Source organism: Chlorocebus sabaeus, chromosome 4 (assembly GCF_047675955.1).
Source record: "Chlorocebus sabaeus isolate Y175 chromosome 4, mChlSab1.0.hap1, whole genome shotgun sequence".
Classification (NCBI taxonomy): domain Eukaryota; kingdom Metazoa; phylum Chordata; class Mammalia; order Primates; family Cercopithecidae; genus Chlorocebus; species Chlorocebus sabaeus.
Window position 1 is genome coordinate 27984597 of NC_132907.1, and position 20840 is coordinate 28005436.

The window sequence follows — 20840 nt, forward strand, 5'->3', positions numbered from 1 at the left end:
AAAAAATAAGAATAAGTTAAAGGAGGACTTAATCTATTTTTTTTTTTTTTTTTTTTTAGAGATAGGGTCTCGCTCTGTTGCCTAGGCTGGAGTGCAATGGCACAATTACAGCTTGTTCATTGCAACCTTGAACTTCTGGGTTCAAGTAATCCTCCTACATCAGCATCCTGAGTAGCTGGGACAATAGGTGCATACCACCACACCCAGCTAATTTTTCAAGTTTTTGTAGAGATAGGGTCTATGTTGCCCAAGTTGGTCTCCAGCTCCTCAGCTGAAGCCATCTTCCTGCCTTAAGACTCCCAAGTAGCTAGGACTACAGGTAAGCACCACTATGCCCAGTTAAAGGACTTAATGCTGAAGAATATTTGTGTACATTTAAAAAGAAAAGAAGGCAAACTGTTCCACTCAGCAAAAAGTAATCTGCAAAAGCCCATCCTTTCCATAATACCAGAGTAATAATCAGTAATCTTTTTTGGAGGTGGAATGTATATATTAGAAAAAAACTTACGAGTCATTATCTTTCATGCTAAATTTTTATTTCAATGTTATGCAACTGCATAAGTATAAATACTTTGTTCCATATACAACAATTATGACATCCATAAGGAATTTCTTAGAGAAAATAAGACTGCAAACACTTTATTGCACAGATCCTAACAAACTTTTAAGCTGGTAAATCTACAGCTGGGAGTACTACCAAGGAGCACATCCTACAATCATACAGAGACCGACCAAATAGAACACAATGAGGAGAATTTCTACCAGCTGATTGGAGAGGTTTACAACAACAAACATGTAATACATGAATGCAACCTTAAGTACTCTTTACTCATTCATAATGAAAAACGTATTTGGCAAAATGATGATACGCTATACAAAATATACATAAAAATATCATTTGTAAACAAATAGCTAGTTGTGCTTTAAAGGAAATTGGACAGTTAAAAAGTAAAGGCTTGTAAACCATGAACTATCTCCCCAATAGACCTGTCCCGATGGCTGAGTGTAGGATTGGGTTATGACAACTGTCAAACACAGATACGTATTATAAACGTTGAGACCAGTTTTGAAATTCATTTAAACTCTTGTAAAGTATATATATGTATTTTTTATAGCTTCACAATGTAGTGATGGGGAATGGCTAAAACCATATGGAAAAAAAAATTAGGGGCAAGGAGGAGGCTTTTTTCTTTTTTCTTTTGTTGTTTTTTTCCTTTTTCCCAATGCCAATTCATTTTACAATGAAGGACAACTGAGCAGTCGGTTAAGTTATGCCTTTGTTTTCAGAGTGGAGTTTACAGCCTCACTAGAAGATTTACAATCCATAGGGCCGTAAGATGATGCTGTGCTTAGATGAACAATTTTATAGTCTGAAGATACTAAGACATCCCCAAGAGAGTTTGGGTGGTAAATTAGTTATTTATTGGTAATTTTTTTCTCTTGCAAAACCAAACAAAAAATTCTGCTATGGTTCCCAAGCATCTTATAAATACTTATCTGTATTTTCTCTTAGTGCCTTAGTACTTATATCAGCAAGTGCCATCTTACAATACAAAACAAGCCACCAAAGAAACTGCAACAACAAAAACAAAAATCAAAAACCTTCAGCACTAAAATGATTTGACAAATTCTACGTATTCCACGGTATACAAAATTTAAATAAGGCTTAGCAAAAGTAAAAAGGATGGTCACATTCAAGCACCAAATAGCTCCAGCCAGTCTCTTTGTTACAAAAATGCTGCTCCGTATTAAGACAGTATTTTTTGCATACAAATAAAGAGATCAGGTTATGAAATGTATGGAGCTACTAGATGCATCAGAAATGAATGTGAAACCCAGGAACTTGCTAAAAACAGCAAGCTTCATCTACAACGTAAGGCCCCAGCTATGTATTAAAATGTATCTGATGTCCTGATTATTCCTTAATCGATATGCTACGATGCCAAAATCTACCCCCAGTTCTTTTCCTCAAAAAAGCAAATTTAAAACCTCTTCCAATGCCTGATGCTTATTACTTGACTTAAGTACTAGAAGATTTGGGTGCAGCCAGTAATATTCCTTTTTATTCAAGAGCAGAGCTGGTGCAGGACTACTACTAAATGTGTGCTTCTTGGACTAGTCACTTACAGCATAAAGGCCTAAGTTTAAGAGTTTGAAAAGAAGGAAAAGAAAGCAAATAGAAAGAAAGTTGATGTGTGTTTATAGTCCCCGCTCTACCTCAGGTGAAGGCCAGACATCCACATCCACAGACAGGCACAACCGGCCTGTTAAGACAGTTGGACCAGGGATCCAGTGTCCATTGGGATGGCCATGTAATGAAAATGGCTAGCTCCACTTGTCCTGGCCATTCCTAATGGAGGAGGATTCCAAATGCAGTACTTAGAGTAGTTCTTGCTTTAGATCTGGAAATATAGGTAGCCAGATACAGTACTATCAGAAACTCCGGTTAAAATACATGTAAAAACTCACAATCTACTGTGTTTAGGGCTTTCTTCCATCTTTACTTAGAATGTTTTAGCTTACAAAAATGGAACCTTGAAATAGTCTCTTAAACCACAGACCAAAACATGTAGGTGGATGTGTATATACACGAATATGGGTGTATCTCTGGTCACACACACCCAGTTTTGACCACTTTGCTTCATTACTACATTATGATAAATGGTAAATCAAAAATCTTATTTAAAAAATGCTGTAGTAAACGACGTAATCAGCAGCCAGGTATAGACTCTACATCCCAAACCAAACACGGTGTATATATTTACAGAGAAAATCTTTTTCCTCAACAACCCTCAACTGTAAAGGTAATTTTTTTTGTTGTTGCTTTTGTACAAACACTATCTGGTAACAGTTTTACCGGTTACAACTGGGAAGGCATCTGGAAGAAGGTCCTCTCTTTGTCTTTCTCTCTCCCCTTTCTCAATGAGGCTCCGAGCTCTGCCTGGCGGACATTCCCACACAGTGCTGGTTTTGAAAGGTAGTCAAGACAGTCGCCCGTTCAGGACGGGTCTCCACAGTCCTGCCCCGGGGCCTGCCCCGTTACAAGGCCTTTTTGTGAGGGCTGCTACGCAAACTCTCTTTCCCCCGCCTCTGCCGTACCACAAAGTCCTTCTCATTAGAAAGGGAGATGGGGCGGTCAGTGTTTGGGGCTGGGGATGGCTTGGTCACGTCTCTGCCCACGTTCTGTTTTCTAGTTGGGGGAGGCTGGGCTGGGGCAGGGTCCTTCCCTTTGGTTTCCCCTACGGTGGCAGTCACCGAGAGCGCCCTGTCCCGGTGGCTGGCTCCGCCCACGGTGTTTGGGTCGGGGTGGTGTGACTCTAGAGCCAGGGTGGAGACCCGGAAGGAGGGCAGGGAGTCACTCTTTGTCATGTGGGTTCGGCCCTCCCCCGCAGGCTGAGCCTTCCTATGGTCCCTGTTGCTGGGGGCTGGAGGCTCCAGCGCGCCCCCGGCAGCCTTGGCAGAAGAGGTGTCGCTGCTGGCTGTAGAGGCCTCTCTAACTCCGGTCCTGGTTTCAGGGAAGCTGGAGGAGCAGCTCAGAGACTTTTCAGGGAGGGCCGTGGATCGGAAAGAACTCTGCCCGGTGGCTGAGGGGGAGCGTTTCATGCCGCTGGGCTTGTCTGCCTCCGTCGGTGGCTTCTGGGGACCGGGCCCTTTCCCTCTGGCCTCAGGGAAACCCTTCCCCAACCCCGCGGCTGGCCGCTCCGCGCCTTTCAACCGGGCCTCGCTTTGCGCAAAGGAAATGTCGGCCTTGACCTTGTCGCCCTCTGCGGGAGCATAAAGTGCTTCGGTGCATTTCTTCCCTTCCGCCCTTCTGTCGGTGGTGGTGGCGGCCGGCTGACTCAGGCTTTTGTCTGTCTGTCTGTTGTCTGTCTGTTTGCACAGGGTGGGGCAGTCTTTCACAGTGGATGGTTTGGGGTGCTTTGGGGACAGGGTTTGCTTTTCACCGACAGTGGACAGTTTCTGGTCCCCTGTCTCACTAGGCCCTGGGTGTCCCGACCTTGGCAAATGCACGGGCTTCTCCAGCACCTCGAGGGGCCGCCCACCACTGGTGGACTGTGGCTTGGTGTCTAGAGGACCCCTGTCAGTGCGCAGCGGGACAGAGGGCCCACTTTGTCCCTGGCCAATTCCATCGCTGGCTTTGTTCTGGGAGCCTGGGGTGACAGGAAACACATCCAGCCCACTCTTACTGTGGGCCTTCCCTTCTCTGCTACCGCCGCCGAGGGACTGAGTGGCAGGCTCTTTGCCCTTTGTGGCCCCAACACTTGGCTTCTGAGAGGAGAGGGACCGGTCGGGGAGCTTAGACTTTGGAGGGCCCGGGTCAGGGCCAGGCCGGGGCTTGTGGCTGCTATTTTCACTGGGCGCAGCAACAGGCTTGGGAGGGTCCTGGGGGCTCGGGCTGGGCTCTGCAGTGCTGGGCTTGGCCCCCGGCTCTCTGCCAGAAGCGTGGCTTGGGGAACTGCAATGCTGCCTGGCAGCCGGGCTGGGCAGGTCTTTGGAGGTCAGAGGGGGCGGAGGGATACTGCTGGGATGCCTTTGTAGAGGCTGCTCCTTCCTTTCAGGTTCCTTGGCACCATCTTTCTGCAAAGATGGGAAACTGGAGAGCTTTTCACTCTTCTCACTCTCAATTCCAGGTGGCTGCAGAGACCGCCTGGCAGGAAGGGCTTCGGGCTTGGGTTCCACGCCACGCCTCACCTTGCCTAGCTCCTTCTCACAGGAAATTCCAGCTGAGTGCACAGAGTTGTCATCTCTGAGCGGGGGCCTCGCTTCATCTGGGCCATCTTTGTGGTTCGTTTTCCCATCCGGCGCCCATGCTTTCTCCATGGCCTGGGTCTGTGTATAGAAATCTGGGTGGGTCCTGCCCAGAGAGAGGAGGTTTTTGGAGTTGTCACTGGTTTTCACAGTTTCTGAAGAGCACAGTTCCATGGAGGGCTCTCTGCGTATGTCAGTCCTCGCAGCAGAGCGCTCGCTTCTGACTGTGGAAGGGCCTCTTTCAGACGATTCCCTAAGGCCTGGCTTCTCCCTTGAGGGGGAAGCTTCAGGTGGGAGCGGGCAGCGTGGCCTGGCCAAGTCAACGCTGTGGAGGTTCTGCCCCAGGCAGGTCAGAAGCTTGGGGTCGGTGGTGTGGTCTTGGCATCTGGGGGAGCTGCTCTCTCTCTGTTGGGGATTGCTTTCCATGACTGTTGCGGGGCTCCTGGCAGTAGGATGGGGACCTTTCCTGTCCCTCTTTAACTCTGGGTCAGGCAGGGAAACTGCTGGTGAATTCTGGAGACCCCGGCTGGGGGGCAGGAACCGAGGCTCGAGCAGGTAGGATTTATTCATCTTTAGGCTGGAAGGAGAAAGCTCTCTCGCACTGGTGGTATCACTCCTTTTCCCACTGCTGTTGGGGAGAGCTGGTGGCACAGAGGGCCTCACATCACCACTTGGGCTAGGGCTCTGTGCAGACTCCGGGGAAAGCAGTTCTGTCTTGGAGGCCTGAGGTCCCGACAGGAGAGCAATGTCCAGAGTGCCCTCAATCGGCTTCAGGCATGAGACAGACCTACCTTCCAGCTTATACTCGGAGGGGCTCTTCCTAACAGGGGACTCAGGAGCAACCAAGCCAGGCTTCTCCGTTCCACTGTCCACCCGGCCTGTTAAGGCCTTGAGGGGAACGAAAGAGACGGCGCTCATCTGAGCTGCATGGGTGCTGCCAACAAAAGCTCGGCTCTCAGAAGCTGGTGGGGGCTCCTGCTGCCCACCCATGGGTCGGACGGGGTTCCCCGGCAGGCATTCGTGGGTGCTAGCTGTCATCTTGGGCTTCAGCACAGGGCAGAGGTTGTCCTCTTTGTCCTCAAGTGACATTTTCTTTCGGAGGTAATCGATGTTGGCCAGCTTGCTGTCTAACTTTTCACATCGGAGAAGCTCCTTGGCCTGGGGGGCCTTCTCCGTGCCTTCCCCCTTCCCGGAGATGCCCCTGTCGAGGGAGTGGCAAAGACCATCCTGGAGGGTGCCAGGAGCAGGGGCCCGTCTGAAGTCCCCGCCACCCTGGCCGTGCTCCACAGGCACCGGGCCATCCGAGGTCGCACCCTCGCTGGCACGCACGCTGGCCTGCTTGTGAAGAGCGTCCTTCAGCAGACTGCCCAGCGGTGGCGCCTCCTGCATAGCCGCTTTGTTTTCAAAGAGACTTGACCTTTCCACAGCCTTCGGATAGATTTTCTTCTCTCTCTCTTCCAGCTTAAACAGAGCAAGGTTTTCCAAATCACTCCCGGGTCCATGGGATTTCTGGTGGGATTCCTGTTTCTCTGGGAAGCCATCTGGCTTCTTCACCACCACCTTGGCCTTCAGCTTGTCGCGGTCCAGGTCATCCACAGACTCCTGGCGGCCCAGCTTCCGGGAGACCGGGCGTTTCAGGCAGCCTTGCTCCACGGGCCGGGCGCGGCTCAGTGGTGGCGCGTCGCACACGTTCTCATCCAGGCTCTGCAGCTGCGCCTCCCGCTGGGACTGCTCCCGCTGTACCTCCTCTTGGGTCACCTCCAGGCTGTGCTTGCGGGAGCACAGGTGCTTCTTGTCACTGCCGTAAGAGGGCGACAGCTTCTCCTCGGACTGCACGCGCTTGAGCAGCGGGGACCTGGGCGGCTCCGCACTCTTGGGCCTCACGATGTGTCTGACGATGGTGGGCGGGGAGTGCATCTTGCTGGGAAAGGCTTGCGCAATCTTGGAATTGCCCAGTGAGTGTCCCAGAAGAGGGGATGGTGACCGCTGCGGGGAGGTGGGTTGCGGGGTTGGAGAGGGCGTCCGGGCCAGCGGGGACAGTGGGATGTTGCCGGCCGACTTTCGCCTTCCGGACCGGTACCGCTGCCCGCCCAGTTTGGGTGCCAGACCGTGGAGAGTGCTGGGCCGGATGTGCCCGGACCCTGCCGGAGAATTAGGGGCACTAGAACTAGGGGAGCTGCTCTGGGAGGAATTAGTACCTGTGGGTGGAAAACAGAAGGCTGTGAATATCCATGGTCATTTTCCCCTTTTTTCCACGGTTGTAGCCCAGACTGTATTAGGTAAGGCCAGGTAAGGTCAGCAAATTGTCTCAGCATTTAACTAGTGGAATAAACACTTTTCAGATAAACCCCTCCACACCAAGGTTTAGTCCCCAACTTCTTATTTGATTGGTCAGAATAGCCACATCTTATGACCTCTCTTTAAATCTGTCTTTATAATTTATACCTTCAACCTGCTTTCTTTCAGCTGGAACAAGCTTCATGTTTTTTGGGACCTCACATGACTTTACCTCCTCCCCTCTGCTGTTTAGACCAGGAGACTCACTCACCAGATGGGAAGTCAGGGGTGGAGCGGTAGCTTGGTGTTGGAGACCGGGGAGACAAGCTATGAGTGGGGGAACCTGGGAGGCTCTCGCCCGACGACAGGGATCTGTTCAAGCAGGAGAAACTTCGGCTGGTGTGGAGTAAAGGAGAAGGCTGCTTGGCTAGCTTTTTGAAAAGAGATCTCCTCCTAGAGCAAAAACAGGAAAAAATTGTTCAGAGTCTTCTTTCAGAACTACTCCTGCCTCCCCAAAATACCAGTGTGCTTAGTTCAATAACTCCGTGTGAGGGACAGGCATACAACAGTAGATTCTGTTAAAGAGCGGAACACCACTTTCCTATTAGAAACTTTCTTACAGCATGTAAAGGAAGAGCATTTGATAGTAGACAGTGGAGGCTCTCTCAATTCCAAACACTTAAGAAGAGTTGGGAAAATAGGAAAGATATAAAATGTATTTAAAATACATTCATTTACTTGTTAGGTTTATGAGGAGGATGTTCTTTGCTTGAAAGCTTCTGAGTACCTACCCCTAAATATATGGACACCATTTAACTAAGAGATAATACAAAGTAAACCTCTGGAAGCAAAACCATTGTACTGGAAATCAAATTATTTAATGGTGATAGGCTAGGCAGAGGCCAATGAAGGGCTATTTGCTGTGCTTATTCCATTGTGGGCTCTTGAATATTCCTAACAACAATGCAGGCTGTACAATGACATAGAAAAACCGAGAAAGGCGAAGTTGAAGCGTATCGTATCAGCAGGGCAGCAGACACTGTACTGCAGCAGAAGTAAATGTAGACTTGGTACTCAACGAGCACATCTTAAGGCAAAAAGCACAGCTTCTGACAGCTTAGTAGGGCATCGGGCTGTGCAGAGTTCTTTTACCATATAAGTCTACATATGGTAAGATCTAACCCACTCCACGTGAGCTTAAAACAGAAAGTTTCTGGTTGCCAGCCTTTGAAACAATCTTTTCTAAATGATGTAAAGCACAGCCAAAATGTAAAGCATAATGATAAAGAGAAGAACTGGTGTGTGTGTAATTTTAATCAAAGTAATAAATGTACTTGGGTGAAAAAGTCAAATAGTTCTATAAATGTACAACGAAAAACAGCAACTGCTCCACTGGAGTTTTTCTCTACTCCCCAAAGAAGTCGCTTTGTATTCTTTTACCTGTTTTTTCTCCCATTTGTCTACATATTGCTAAATGTTTGTACACTGCTATTTTTTAGTTTTTCAGTTTTAGAAATTATCTGTTGATTTCCTACTATGAAAAGATGATAAGTAAGCTCTTACACAACACCCTTCTACCTTGCAACCAAATATATTTCCCCTTTTCTACTCTTCCCAATATAGTGAAAGCAAAATTTTTGGTTAGAAAAATAGCCAATATTGCATTTTAAGTTATAAATATTGTTCACAGCTGGGCCATATGAAACATAATTCTGTTCCTTTCTTGTATAACATTATTGTTTCCCCCCAGAGTTAATACATGGTTTTTCGTTTGCTTGTTTTTCTACATTTCTATCATCAAAAATCTTTTTAATATGATGTGACTCATCAGGTCCAATTGGGTAAAGAAGAAATGCTGTGGCATTGCAAAGGAGGCACATCCAGAGAGTTGCCTAGAAAGAAACAGCCCTGCCAGAAACACATACATCTTGCTAGTGTCTGCAAGCAGCACAAAAAGATACTGATCGGTGCTTCCCAGGCTACAGAAGTATATAAGCTAGTTTGTTTTTCAGTGAGTAAAACAAAGCCCTTTTATTTCTAGGCTTATTTGGAATCTTTAAAGATATGGTTATTTTAGAATACGTGGCATTTTAAAAATAGCAACTGTTTGTTTTTTGATAATGTAAAGGACATTTTAAATGTAGATTTCATGTTAAAAACCACCTGAAGATCCAGTTCCTCAATCCAACTCAACTGAAATCAAGTGAAGAGGCTTAAAAAACAGCAAAGGGCTTTTCCTGACATTCACACATGATAAAAAACAATCTGAATCCTTCTACAATGTAAATATGTAAATCCTTTTACCATGGAAATTAATGCTATTATGAATATGGACTTTAATGTATACATATATGTGAACCATAACATAAAATTTCTCACAGAAAAATAGATCTTCATATGTAAGCATTTAATTAAGGGGTAACTTTTCCCCAACATAGGTATACACCAAACTTAAAAAGAATACTGATTTTACTAACCTTTCGAGACTTTCTTTCTTCTTGGATTTCTTGCTCCGCCTCACCATCCGGCTCTTATAGCTGTTTCTCCTGGCTGGTCCAGTTTTGATGGATGTGTTTTCAAATGGGGTAGTAGTGATTGACACCTTATTCCCACTCTATAGAAAAGATGAGGTGGTATTAAAGGGAAATGCTGTGATGAAGCAAGATCGGAACAGAGATGAGAGATTTGTAGACAAATACAAATAGAAAGGAGCATACATATAAAAGGCCTTCTGTTTCTATATAACCCTTCAATCAAAGAAGTCCTGCCAGAATACAAACTGGGTGGAAGGCAAAATACGAAGGTTCTTTAAGAGGGTGAGCTCTGGGGTCCACAGATCTCAGTTCAAATCCAGGCTCTGTGCCCTTAGCAGGCTGCTACCCTCCCTACACCTCAACTTCCTGTACCAATTAACAATATAATCCTACCTGTCTCCTGGAGCTCATTTGAGGACCACATGAGAGCAAGTCTGTAAAGCCTTTTGTACCCAGTGCAACACAAGGAAAGAACACTATAAACAAGGTAACTACTTCTTCCACAAGTGTTAAGTAGTAGTGTGCCCAGTGGCTGGCTGCTCTTGGTTGATTTTTCTTTTTTCTCCTTTTTGTATTTTTCCTTTGGCCTAAAAATTGTAGAGTAACAAAACCGAATGAGACTTTTAATTTGAATTATTTTAAAAGGCTTCTTTTCTATCACCATAAAACCTGTCAGTTTGCAGAACTGAAATATTTATGCCAGCCAGTGGGAAACATCTTTTTAACCAGGTCATACAGGGTAAGGTAATTTCTAGTGAGTTTTGGTGTCCTTTCTCTCAATCCTGGGAAGGGGCTTGCTGGGCAGCCTCTAGGGAAACTGAGTATAGAGTCAGCAGTCAGGCCAAGGGGGGGCCCAGGGCAGGTGAGTAGTCCCTGGCATTAATTACCCTTCTTGAATTTCATAATAACCAGGGGGTAAACCTGTCTTTTCAAGGTCACAGATGGCCCCGATTACCATGAAAGTACAAGAGGTACAAGGAAAAGGATCTTTCTAAAGGCCCATGCTTGGAAGATACCTAGAGCTCAGCTCAAGGTGGTACCAAGTGAAGGGGAGTTAGGGGGAGTTAGGTATGGTGGCAGCAGAGGACGGAAAAGACAGGGAATGACTGTCTTAAAGATAGCATCTACTTTCCCCCTTGATTTGGGAAGTAATCCATGCTACAGTAAGACGACAATAGGGAAGTATAAAAAAAACATTGAGAAGCTTACCACCCAACCACTAGTCATATTTCAGTATATTTCCTGTTCGTCTTTTCTCACGCATGTGTAAATAGGTACACATGTACACATGCTTTATAACTAATTTAAATCTCAGTTTATTTACATCTTTATGTTGCTTTTTCATTGTGTATTATATAATTTGGAAAAAGTTTCCCTTTATCATTAAATAACCTTTAAAAACATGATTTTTACTGGCTGCGCAATATAGCCTATCAGATGGGTGAATCAAAATTATGTAATATTTCCTTACTGCTATTGTTTTCTTTTTTTTGTTTTTTGAGACACAGTTTCGCTCTTGTTGCCCAGGCTGGAGTGCAATGGCACGATCTCGGCTCACTGCAACATCTGCCTCCCAGGTTCAAGCGATTCTCCTGCCTCAGTCTCCCAGGTAGCTGGGATTACAGGCATGTGCCACCAGGCCTGGCTAATTTTGTATTTTTAGTAAAGACGGGATTTCTCCATGTTGGTCAGGTTGGTCTTAAACTCCTGACCTCAGGCAATCTGCCTTCCTTGGCCTCCCAAAGTGCTGGGATTACAGGTGTGAGCTACCATGCCCAGCCGATGATTTTTTATGTTTAAATTCTTATACGGTTTGATGTTGTCCCTTATTTAGTTTGGTTATTTGTATTTCTTTAAGAAATGATTTATTCAGTCTTACATCCAGTTTAATATTGGAAGGTCTTAGTATTTTATTATTTGTTTTAGAGTTCTTTAATTTTTTTTAATTAAAAAAATTTTTTTGAGATGGGATCTTGCTCTTTTGCCCAGGTTGGAGTGCAGTGGTGTGATCACAGCTCACGGCAGCCTCGAACTCCTGGGCTCAAGCAATCCTCCTGCCTCACCCTCTGAGTAGCTGGGATTATAGGAGCGCACAACCACAGCTGACTTAGAATTCTGTGTATGTTTAAAACAATATATTTTCATACTTAATGCCATATTTGCAGAAAATATTTTAGGGAAAGAGGGCTTTAACTTCAACAAGAGAAAAAAGTTTATTTTGTTTTCTATTGCAAAATAATAAACATTCTTTATGCAAGCACCAAAACATTAAAAATAAACCTTTATCTGATAGTAGAGATTGCATTTTATTTGTTCTTTAATGAGAAAAATCATTTTGTAAGTATGTAAGGTCTATCATTGAAGGTTTTTTGGAGTGGGGTCTTCTCTTCACAAATTGAGGCCATGCTGAAATTTTAGTATTTCCTATGGTGAAGGAAAGGGGCAACAAGCATGGTGAGCTCCTGTGTCACTGATGTTCCTTCAGTCCTCTTCCATATGCAGAGAGTGGACGCGCAGAACCACAATGATCGCTGGGGCTGTTCTATCATGTGTGCCACCTGAGCTGGAATCCAGTTCTGCTCTTTTCTAATAAATTCAGGATTGACTTCTATATCTCTAGCCATACGTGACTAACAATGCTGCCTGGCATTTTAAAAGCATATATTTATTTTTAAACCATTTTCATATATATTCTCTAAATGTATTTTCATAAACAAGTCATAAGGGTTGTTTGTTTTACCCTCATGGCCTGGAATAGTTTGTCATCCTTCCTTTGCAGATGAAGAAAACGGGTTCTGAGACAACGAGGCTCTTGTTTCCCAAGGTCACTGAGAGTCCAGTGGAAGAGCCCACGCTGGCTCTCTTGCTGCTCACCCCCAATGCTCCTCCTACCAAACCCCGCTCCCTGTAGGAAGGGAATGCCCCCCAGTCCTCTCCACCTCTCCTGAGCCTGGCACAGTGCGTAGCTGGTACTTAATGAATGGTGGTGAGGGAAAGAGGCACTTGATTGACATGTGGCATGGTCAAAGTATAAGACTGTCAAGATAAAATGAAGGAGCCATCAACATATAAAATTATATGAGACACATATAAATCCTCAACATACTTATCATCAGAAAATAGTGAAGACCAGGGCTTGCTAAATGACAGCACATCACTAGACTCAGTACAAATGCTCCTACCATTATAAAGACCAAGCCCGGTTCTGTTTCTTGTCTCCACACACGGCTGTTCCAGAGGAAAATTAATTTAACTTACAGGCATATGTCAAAGACAACTTCTCTAAGGGGAAATACAGATACAAAGGATGCAGAGTACAATAATTAGGTTGGAAGTATTAATGGTTACAAAAATGGTAAATGATGGAAAAGTGATAGGCGAGATTTGTGAAGCCTGCCACCTGGTGGATCCAGTCAGCAACAGCGAGTGCTACCTGAACTGCTCAAGGTGGCTTACTAGGTCGCTTTACCCACAATCAACTTCTCCTGATTAATGACTGACCTCATATAGGAGAATTTCTGTAGCACTTGTTGAAAAAATAACAAAAATGCAGCTGGCAGATTGTTGAATGTTCAATTCATTCACTTTTACTTTAAACTATTTTCATGACTGGTGCACAGTGTGAAGAAAATTATTTCAAGTTGCTGGAATTGAATACAATAGCAGAAGTCAGGCTGTCCAATTTCTTCTCTCGGTCTGGCTCTAAGTTAGCTTATCAGTTTGGTCCTGGGTAACTCACCGAACGACCACTTTTGCATTTCCTTCTCTGGAAAGTACAGATGCGGGATGGGCCCCCTGCATCCCTGCATCCTCAACCCCTTCACTACCCAATCTTGGCCATCTTGCACACTGTATCCTCACATTAACCCAGGCTTCGGCCTGATGGTTCACTTGTATACCTCATAAATCTTGATATATCCTGTCCTTGTGTTTACACACCTCATTATTTGGCCTAGACTATTGTGCATCCCTGACTATATACTGAATCGCCACTCATCCATCAAAGCCTTGCATAGATAACCCTCAATTCTTTGACGCCATTCCTGTCCACCCTGGAGAAAAGCCATCCCTCTTTTGGAACTTCTGCCATGTTTATAGTCTGTTACTTAAGTTGAACATTTTGATTTTAGCCTGGCATTGCCACTGTTTCCCCCTGTGAACATTAGACCCTAAGTTACTGGCAACTGGAGACTTCACATGTAGAGCAGTGTGCTGTGGTGGAAAGTGCAGGCTCCGGAGCTACACCGCCTGGGTGCAAATCACGTTATGCTCCTTTCCAGCAGATAAGCTGAGGCTGCTTTGTTATCTTCTTCTGCTTTTGTCTTTTTTCATTTGTGAAATGGGAACATTTATATTTATAGCACCTACCTCAGAGGGTAACTGTTTGGATTACATGCATTTATTCCTGTAAAACCACTGACGAGAGTGTGGCAGTCATCAAGTGCTCTTGCCTCATTAACTATTATGCTTATATGTCTTTTTTTTTCTTGAGACGGAATCTCACTCTGTCGCCCAGGCTGGAGTGCAGTGGCACTATCTTGGCTCACTGCAACCTCCTCCTCCCGGGTTCAAGCAATTCTCTGTCTCACTGGGATTACAAGAGCCCACCACCATGCCCAGCTAATTTTTGTATTTTTAGTAGAGACAGGGTTTCACCATCTTGGCCAGGCTGGTCTTGAACTCCTGACCTTGTGATCCACCCACCTCAGCCTCCCGAAGTGCTGGGATTACAGGCATGAGCCACTGTGCCCAGCCCTTACATGTCATTTTTGTGTAGCCCTTGCGGCATTTTGCACAAGGCTCTGTTCATATGAGGGGCTTGACAAATATGGGTGGATGGTAATCAAGCTATTTGATGGCCCCCATTTTAGTACACAGAAGCTCCCCAGTGTCCATGGAAAGGAAATTTCTGAAGTAGAGGCTGGTAAAGTTTTACGGCTTCTCCTATGCATTGGGGGTTTAAACTAATGCTATACTTAAAAAGCAGCTTGGTTGAGAAGAAAGTTTCTTGGATCACAGAAGTTAAGCCTGGCTAATTGGAACAGGTAATAGGACTGAGCCAAGTATCATCTCCACCTGTAATGCTAGTGGGTGAAGAATGACCTTGGTCTACTTATAAAGTTGTTTTTAGAAAGACTGATGCTGTCTACAAGCTTTCCTCATGGCAGGAAAGCTTTGAGGTGAAGCTGAAGGAGGACACTGTCAGGGATTCACATAGCCAGTGGGGAGCTGAACCGGATAACCATGACATTTTATAATTCCACGGATCGAGGATGCTGAGTGACTTTAGACAAGTTTGTCTATGCATGGAAGATAGTGCACCCATAGCAGGTTCACTTTGAAGTTGTGAAGGTAAACAAGACGAAATGTGATTCTATGAAACATGGAAAATGCTTACTATATTCATAATCCAAAAGACAAACACTGTACAGGTAGTCATGCAGTTCTAAACATACACCTACAGCCCTCTGTCAGGACTTCTCCCCCTTTCTCTAAGAGTGCCATGACATTCCGTAAAGTCCTTTGCAAGTATAAAACACTGTGTAAACAGCATTCTAAAGTACCATAATACAGCCAACTTCCCTGCTGTTAAACCAATGATGGCACACAGGAGCCCAGCACTGACACTAGTCACTTAATACTCTGATTTCAAGAGTCACTGGTTAAATTTGGAAGGAGGCTGCATGATTACACAGTTCACTGGGAAGATAATTAAATCCCTTGTATCCTCTTGGTTTCATGACATTGCTTACTCCTCTTGAGTGCTTCCTTTATGAACACAGGCAGGATGCTCTTTGGATTTGTGACAGAGTACACCATGGCTTCAAAGGGTGCCAATGGCTCTCCACTCCACTGTGTTTAAGTGGTTTCAGTGACACACATTGACTGCATCCAGAAATGAAGGCTTTGGGTTGTGCAAGGTGCTCCATAACCAGACGAGGGCAAGATAATAGAAATGGGATCATCTGAGTCTGCTAAAAGACCTTGCCAGAGTCCTCTAGGGGAAATACACGTCCAAATTTCATAGAAGCAGGAAGATAAGTTTTAAAATACAAAATTCTATTAAAATACTTTACAAAGTAAATCACGAAAGTGATCAATTATGTCTCAGCGAAATAAGCCAATGTATATTTCTCAATATATATATTTCAGTATATTATTTCTTATTCTGATGTTGTGAACAGACATATGATACTATCTAAAGATACGCTGTCACAGGAGCTGTTCTGCATAAAATATAACGCTGCTATAAAGAATGTAGAAGACAAAACACATAATACTATTTGAAATCCCTTTAGCCATTTTTAAATCACTGATAAGAAGATTTGGAAAACGTGTAGTGGGATGAGTGACACTGAGCGAAGCTCCTCCACAGAACACAGACTTACTCTCTAATACAAAGGGTCAAGGGGAGCGCCTAGAAAAGTTCAGGCAGCACTTTAAAGAGTAAGCACCTTAGTCTGCCTATCTTTGCAATCCTTACAAACTGAAAACAAAGGATAAAAAAACCAAACCATTCCCTGGGTTCTTGTCCACAACAGGTGGTTCTGAGCTGAAAGGGACCACCATGGACCACAGGATTCAGGATTGTGAGAGAAGCAGCTGGTGAGACTCATGAACTTTGTGTCTCATCTTGACTTCTGTCTTGAGGAGTGTATGGTCACTGCAGGTGAGTTTCACAGTCCAGGGATCTCAGTCAGCAATCCTGCTCTGCCTCCCATTTCTTGGACGCTCACTCTGAAATCATTGTTCCATCCCAGTTGGACAAAAAATATTATCAGAGACAGATGCTCATCGAAAAACCTCAGGTCTTATCCACATAGGTGCCAGAAGTGGCATTTGTTTCTAAGCAGTGGCCATATGTACCAAAAGGGTAGGCTAACTCCAGTCATCTTAAGGCTTTTGCTACCAAACTGAAGGACATGTACAGCAAAACATGAATCAGGAAATAATAAAAGTGGCCACAGGGAACTTGGCTCCTTTTATAGTAACTTTTGGACAGCAAGGAAAGGAAAACTTCATGGTTTACCTTAATCCCACAAAATTATTGAGACCCCAGCCCCTGAGCCCAAGGTCTGAGCCCAAGACCAAAATCTCATTAATACTGTGAACTAATCAATGGCAATAATGTTCCTATCTACTACTCCACACTGGACCTTTGGATATACACAATATTTACTCTTCCTGGGACCTAGGCCAGACTCTGAATTGTTGGAAGATACACTTATGTGGTCTGGGGAAATGGCAGAGAAGAGAGGAGAAAAGATGCAGTCATTTAACTGCATGTTTGAAAGATGTGCACACCCACTTCTCTACAGTGCCTTCCAAATTCCAGTTCAATGTCACTTCCCTGTGAGGCCTCTCCCCACTTATAGAATGTTTTCTCCAAAAGTATGACATTCCTCTCTCTCCTACAGCCTTAATTAAATTGTGTTTTCTTTTGTTGTTGTTGTTGTTGTTTTTGCTTACTTACATCTCCCATACTTCTCAAGGGCAGAGACCACACCTCAGTCCCCATGTAACCAATGTCTACAACAGCACCTGCTTCAGAGCAAGTGTGCTAGAAACAGTCTGAATAAACATTATATTTAAATGATGTGCAAGTGTTTATGTTTATATGTATTTATGCTTTGTCTCCGTAAATAGTCTGTAGGTTCTTTGCAGCTATGCTCACATTTCTCTGGCTCATTGCCCCTTCCAGAGTCCAAAGCACAGTGCTTAAGAAACAAGAGGTCGTCCATAAATCTGTTGATCTGTAAAATAATTCTCTAAGTAGGGACTCCATTTCTCATCATAGACTAATTAGCCTTCATTTTCTGTGAAAATTTTAACTCAAACCCATACATTCATCTTTATTTGTTTTAACCAGATCCATATTTTGAACCATAACTTTATATTCTAGAGTCAGCAAGTAGCAAATCAAATAACTAAACAGAACAGTCTGACAGGATCAGTGTGTGTCCTTTCTCTCCATTTACAGTCATGCTTCCTGTGACTTTCTTACTCCATAGGCTCTATTCAGCTTACATTTTAAATATAAATTGATCCCTATTTAAGTTAATTTGTATGGAGGGGAGGGAGGCTTAATAATTGCTAGAACTCTTCTTTCACTACCACTTATTTTTTATAATTTATAGTACATGTGTATATATTTACAATTTTGTTTTTCAAAGGAACTCTAATTCTCAGACTAAACCTTCAGATCGAACCTCACAGTTTAATACAATTTTGTCTTCTAGTATACTAGAATGAAACCTGTTAGAAGTTCCTGAAGAAAGTCACCTTTAGGACAGGTGACTCCCAAAGAGATGTCACCGTGTAAGGTATATAAACAAAGAGAATTATTACTACTTGCAATTTAGAATGAGAAGCAAAATTAAATTAGGGAATGAGTATGCAGAAATAAAGACATCATTTCATTACATAAAACCAGAGAGTTCATAATATCTTTGTCTTTAAACTTGAGATTACTGAATACTTCCTCAGTAATCAGACAAGGGTGTGCCACAGGGTAATCAATCTCCTGGTACTAGCCCCTTTGGGGCTGTACCATCATGCTGTCTCATCAGCATGGCCCTGACATAAAAAAATACAATACCTTCAGTAGGAGCTCTATAACTTCTGTGTGGACGAGTCCATGCACCGGTTCTCCATTGATGTGTGTGATAAGGTCTCCAGCCTTCAGTCCTGCCTGGCACGCTGGACTTCCTTCTTCTACGTTCTAAAGTCCAAGAGGAGAGGATATTTGTAGGCAAACAAATGACAACTCTAACACCTACTGTGTCTTCTGGAAGAATAATGAGCTAATTAGCAAATGTCCTAAGCTTCTAACAGAAAATCTAACAGATATGGTTACTATTCCTGTTCTATCGTTATTCTAAAATAGGAAACTTACTATGGCACTCAGAAATTTTCAGGTGATTCAGACTGAAAGTACCAGAGTCACAAAGAAAAAATAAAAATGAATGACCAAAACATTTCATGTGATTTGAGAAGGTAATTTTTAAAAAGAAGACTAGGAAAAAAAAGAAAAAATAAAAGAAGGATGGAAATAGGATTGCCTTTGACTATGTCTACCAGCTTGGTATGTAAGAAAGAACAATCAAATATGAAAACTGGACAGAATTATGAGATACTCGTTTTTGCTAAATTCAATTCCACCGTATACATTCAGGGATGGAGTTCTAAAAGGAAAATGAAACAGGTCCCAAATGCAAACTTAAAAGTATATACATTTGCTATTTATCAGCCAACCTATCCACTCTCCAGGCTTGGCTGGAAATGAAAAATCCCAAGTGCGCGACATGCAGGTTTTACCCAGACGATATGGTGCACTGTATAGATGTCACTGTCTCCCACATACACCCGGATGGCTCGGATGGTAAAGCCGTAGTTCTTCCCTGAACTGTGGATCACAATCGGCTGATGTGGACTGGCAGAAGCTGCTGAGGAATCTCGGCTGGGAGAGGAATCTCGTGAAGAGGAAGGGTCCGAGGACAGGGAATGGGGAGACATTGGACTTCCCAGAGGGGAAACAGCAAACATATCTGTAAGGAAGAAGCCAGTCATCAAAGCCCATGTGGCTCACACAGCATCCATGCAGGCAACCCTCACCCCATGAGCCCTGCCAGGACTGGGGGCACAGTCACAACACAAATCCATTTGTTTCCAACAGCCAAATGAAGACAAAGTAATATAAAAATGTGTCTATCAGTAACGAGGATGAATTCCAAAACTGTCAAACTTCAAGAGTCTTGCTATTTTAACTAATTTTTCAGTTAGGAAAGAGAAAAAAATTTTTTAGTTTCTATGCTTATTAAAAGACAGCACAAAGATTACCTTCTGGCTGTGACATTTTAATGTTTTATTTTAAGTAAAGAAATAAATCATAGATGCATGTATTTCAAGTGTGTTTTCATGTGAAGACTATATGTATTATATTAACAGATACTGGATTCCAAATTCTTCACTAAACAATTTTAACATGGTCCTTTTCAACACACATGGCCAGGAAAGCAGTTTATCAATTTACCAGCTGATTTCTACAATGCTATTGAATGAATACTGATTAAAGAATTTTAACTGGCCGGGTGTAGTGGCTCACACCTGTAATCCCAGCACTTTTGAGAGGCCAAGGTGGGCTGGTGGCTTGAGCCCAGGAGTTCAAGACCACTCAGGTGATATGGCTAAACCCTGTCTCTACAAACAACACAAAAAAATTAGCCAGGAAAGGTGGCATGTGCCTATAGTTCCAGCTACCTGGGAGACTGAGGTGAGAGGATCAACTGAGTCTGGGAGGTTGAGGCTGCAGTGAGCCGTGATTGTGCCACGGCACTTCAGCCTGGACAATAGAGCAAGACCCTGTCTCAAAAAAAAAAAAAAAAAAGGAAAGAAATTTTACTCAGGAAAACAATGAAGTGGTGACTTCTCTATAAACGAATACCATTACTGTGGTGACAACTGATTCTCTTCACATATTACTTGCAATTCTAATAAGGTCTCTGAGAGGATAATGCAGGTGAGATAGAGAAACCTGAAGAGAATCTCACTGCATATTCCAAAACACCAAATCTACTGCTTTCTTTGTTTTAGAAGCAAACTGCTATGCTCTGAATGTTTGTGTCCCCCTAAAATTCCTATGTTGAAACCTAACCCCCAAAGTAATGGTTTTAAGAGGTGGGACCTCTGGGAGGTGATTAGGTCATGAGGGCTCTGCCCCTCATAAGTGAATTAGTGACCTTATACAACAGACTGGAGAGAGTTCGTTCTTTACTTCTGCCATGTGAGGACACAGAGAAAGTGCTGTCCATGAGGAACAAGCCCTCGTCAGATGCTGAAACTGTCGGCACCTTGATCTTGGACTTCCCAGGCTCCAGAACTGTGATCAACAAATTCTGTTATTACCTTGCCCAGTCTAAAGTATTTTGTTATAGCAGCAGAAATGAACACTTTTATTTTTAGTTCATATCCCTGTTTCATCTACATGAATCTAAACAGACCTTAACCAGTTATGTGAGACTGTCAGTGTGTGTGTGTGCACTTGAGAAAAGGCAGAATAATCTACAAAACATGCTGAGGTTTACACAGGAGCTCAGTTGGAGCCAGGCTACAAAGTTCCCAGTGCTACTGAAGGCTCACCAGGGTGTGGTGAGTTTCACTGTGGCTACCATAAGCTCAAAGTATCCATACTACCCACTATTTCAATTCTTATGCTTGTTCAAAGAAGAGCAAAGCCAACTATGACACAACCCACGCTCCTTCCCTCTCTGACTTCATGTA

The 20840-nt window shown here is 43.8% G+C and overlaps 1 protein-coding gene across 6 annotated transcripts in view; it reads right to left on the bottom strand.

Moving 5' to 3' along the window:
* Positions 1–514: 514 nt before the first annotated feature.
* Positions 515–20840, bottom strand: part of MAST4 (microtubule associated serine/threonine kinase family member 4) — a 579655-nt gene continuing 559329 nt past the window's right edge. For all 6 annotated transcript variants that reach the window (XM_073014718.1, XM_007974205.3, XM_073014721.1 and 3 more), the window contains 5 exons: positions 18879–19108; positions 18160–18282; positions 9504–9640; positions 7298–7479; positions 515–6947 (listed from right to left, as the gene is read on the bottom strand). In XM_073014718.1, the coding sequence (XP_072870819.1) occupies positions 3040–6947; positions 7298–7479; positions 9504–9640; positions 18160–18282; positions 18879–19108 (4580 nt within the window). In that variant the 3' untranslated portion in view covers positions 515–3039. The remainder of the gene's footprint in view (positions 6948–7297; positions 7480–9503; positions 9641–18159; positions 18283–18878; positions 19109–20840) is intronic.